The sequence below is a fragment of the Etheostoma spectabile genome, chromosome 21, assembly GCF_008692095.1.
Source record: "Etheostoma spectabile isolate EspeVRDwgs_2016 chromosome 21, UIUC_Espe_1.0, whole genome shotgun sequence".
NCBI lineage: Eukaryota > Metazoa > Chordata > Actinopteri > Perciformes > Percidae > Etheostoma > Etheostoma spectabile.
Genome location: NC_045753.1, coordinates 20436810 through 20440332, shown reverse-complemented (window position 1 = coordinate 20440332; position 3523 = coordinate 20436810). Strand labels below are relative to the sequence as shown.

At 42.2% G+C, this 3523-nt stretch overlaps 1 protein-coding gene across 1 annotated transcript in view; it reads left to right on the top strand.

Moving 5' to 3' along the window:
• The first annotated feature begins 2415 nt into the window (after positions 1-2415).
• Positions 2416-3523, top strand: part of LOC116671410 (transient receptor potential cation channel subfamily M member 4) — a 20937-nt gene continuing 19829 nt past the window's right edge. The window contains exon 1 of the mRNA XM_032502645.1: positions 2416-2688. Coding sequence (XP_032358536.1) covers positions 2629-2688 — 60 coding nt within the window. The 5' untranslated portion in view covers positions 2416-2628. The remainder of the gene's footprint in view (positions 2689-3523) is intronic.

Genomic DNA, 3523 nt, shown 5'->3' with positions numbered 1-3523 from the left:
GGGGGGGGGGGGGGGGGGGGGGGGGGGGAGGTCGGTGGAGCAAAGAGTGAACAACAAGAATTGATGTAAACATCACAGAAGGTGTACAAGGTCACCTCAAATATAAGCACGATGTTGTGCTTAGACACTGTTGTTTCAAGGTTGTTTATGTTAGTATCACACACCGCTCCTGTAAATCAAGAATGAAACTGACACCATAACTGTTAAATTGCAATTGTGGGAGTTGGTCTGAATAATGAGAATACACACACAATACAGACACACCCACCTCACCCTGCCATCACACTATAAAGGACCACAAGTTGGGATGGGTGACAGACCTGGGCATCCAGCAATCGCCAATAGACTACGAATGGTTAACTCAAAAAGCCACAGCAGGTTTCGGGATTTTCTTACCGGTAAGTTTCATCCCGGATTCATGTTTCTGCTATTTTTATAACCGGTTTGTTATTCATAATTCTTATCTTTCTAGACATTTCTAGATTTTTCACAAAATCCTCTGTGTATTATTATGTTTAACATTTTTGGAATAAGTCTGGTTTAGGTCAGGATGTTTGCCCATGTATTACTCACATTTTCTGGTTTATTTGCTACAGGCCAGTGCGGTATGGAGATAGCCGTTCTGCTGCTGCTGACTGTGCCTTTGAGTGCTGCCACACCACTTAGACCAACACACAGGTCGGTGAAAAACATCAGTAAATGTACAACTAATCATGTGTCTGCTAATCTATGAATGGGATTTCAAAACAAATCTGCCTCAAAAAGAGAAAAGAAAGACGGAAAAACTGGACTAGATATGAGTTTATCTATACATAAAATTATTGAAAATCAGTTTGTTTGATCCATGAAATGCCTGCATATTGATAAAGACCTTTTTCTGATGGACCCATAGGTCAGACACTGTCCTCTCAGTGGACGCTGTCCATGCTTTAGGGGTGAAAAAGTCCGAGGACACACAGGAGCAGTATGTTCAAGCCCTGAAGATCATCCCGTTTCGTTCAGAAGACGAACATCTAGACCTGGAGACACTGAAACACAGGTACATATACACTCACACTATAGCATGGGTGGCTGTCTATTAGAAACTACAGAAGTACCAGTTAAAGGGACAATTGAAAGCTTTCACATCACATCCTTCTCAGTGATCCTGTAGGTTACTGATGCAGGATCAGTGCAGCATAAATTCTGTAGTGTTTATTACAGTACTATGGCCATTTGCAAAACCGAAATTGTAGGTTTATGATGTATTTAGAAACCGGACATTATTTTGTAAATGTATGCAATGTTTTAAAGTCCCAACTTTAAATGTGTCCCCCTCTTTCTCTTCTTCATCATTCACAGCATGGCAGGGAAGTTGCGTCCACGGCGTGCACCTCAGCGTGGATGCCAGCTCGGGACATGCCAGGTTCACAACCTGGCCAACACTTTATACCACATCAGCAAAACTAATGGAAAAGATGAGTCAAAAAAGGCCAATGACCCGCAGGGATATGGCAGATAGGGCCGAGAGGAACGATGGCATTTTGGAACTAGAGTTCTCAACATAGTCTCCATCTATTTAAGACCAAATATCTATCTATGTTTATTTTCTGACTGACTGGTACTTATTAAAGATATATGCTTATTAACCACATAGAATGTGGATGTGTTAATACTGTGTAAAATGCTTAATCATATTACTTAAAAAAAATATGAATTCAATATTTAAATTCATTGTACAATAAATATTTAATATAAACATGTGGGGTTACAGTTGATGCATGCATGGATAAACCTTAAGAAAACATGCTAAATGAATGCTGCTTACATCGTCACTTTCATGGATCATTGGCTTTGGTGCTTTTTAGCAGAGGGCCCTGGACCATGTTCTTGGACTCAGAGACATTGAGAACAGTACATTGCTGTCATTATAATTTGAATTTCCTGAACAAACACATATTCTGATTGGAATCTGGTGTTGAATCTGGCTTTTACTTCTCTTGATAAGTAGGGATTGAAGCTTTTTGTAAATCCTGACCTGACTGTATTTCCAGACAACCTGCAGTTATCCTGTCTGCTATAGGGATGCTAAATGTGTCTTCATCAGTGGCAAAGCATTTTCTTTCTAACTTTAACTTCACTACATCAATGGTGCAGTGGGCCTACACAAAACAGTTTTACTCTTTTAACATGCATTTGTTGACGTGTTTATGTCAGTTGCACGTGTGTATGTGAACGTGATGAGCACCTCTCTGATAGTGCACCTGAATCTCATAGTATGCAAATGCAATGACCACAAAGGAATCTTATCTTATCAAATGTGACGTTAGTAGGGAAATGAACTTATTGGGAAGACTACTAGCAGCTCCCACCCCTGGTGTAGCCTATAACATTTCCGGGGTTTTAACTGGCCACTCCTTTTTCAAAGTTTGGAGCAAGGTATGCAATTACATCCTATTATATGTGCCTCAACCACACCCTCACCTGTGGCTCTACCTCATTTTTCTCCTTCCTAGACAGCCAAAGAAACGTTTGGGAATGGCATTTCCATAGTTTTAGGTGTGTTAAATTTCGGAAATCCGGTAAATAAGCCTATGGTCAAGTCGTTTCTTGCCGTTATCTATCAAAAAGTCGACCAGAAAAGGAAATATGGTTGACACCGGAGAAAACAGCGGGGACCAAGTCAGCAACGTAACATCTAAGGACCAGGTATTGTAACTCTGCTTCTGTTGTGATATCATGGCGGCGTTTTGTCAAAGACTGCAGTTCATTAAAGTGGAATTTACAAAGTGGAAGTTGTTCCAGAAGTCTAGACGCACCCTCTGGCTTGTCAGGCTGAGTTGTAGTTAGCTGTCAGTTGATGTTCTATTCCCCGATGCTCTGAGTCACCAGCGACGGACACAGGTTAGCTAGTTGATACGTCATTGTAGTAACATACCACTCAAAGTTTAGGCTACAGTTGGTGGGAAAACCAAGCAACTGTCGCGTTGCGTTTGTGTGTAAGTGTGTGTATATCCATTTAAAGAGTCATGTCATCGTGTATGTTGACTAACTGTAGGGCCTCTTGTCAAACCGGGTGAAAGTTAACCTAACGTTAGTTTACTTAGTTGCGACAAAGACGGACAGGATAAACTCTGCATTCACCCTTAGTCCCTAATGCAGAGGGCGTGGATGTGTGCCTAGCAACATAAGCGTAGCGAGTTAACCGCCTTTTTGTTCCGCTGATTCACTGCTATTGTTTTGAGACTCTCTTCATTCTCTTCATACGTTAGCTGTTTCATGCTTCTTGCGGTCGGTCTGTTCGCCGGGCCGCGGCGCACCTCCAACGTTTTTGTAACAATGCAACCGCGTTGCAACGATTGGCTCCTGGAGAGAAGTAGTCCGTTCTTTGAGCCGCTGTCAGATGAAAGGCTGTCCGCAGCGCCCCGACCGCAAGAAGCATGAAACACTCGACTGCTGTTGCGTGTCCTGACAGTTTGCCCCACCCACTCTTGTCAGACCAGTCTGATGAACTAGCCACTTTACTTCTACCTTAGCAGAAAAA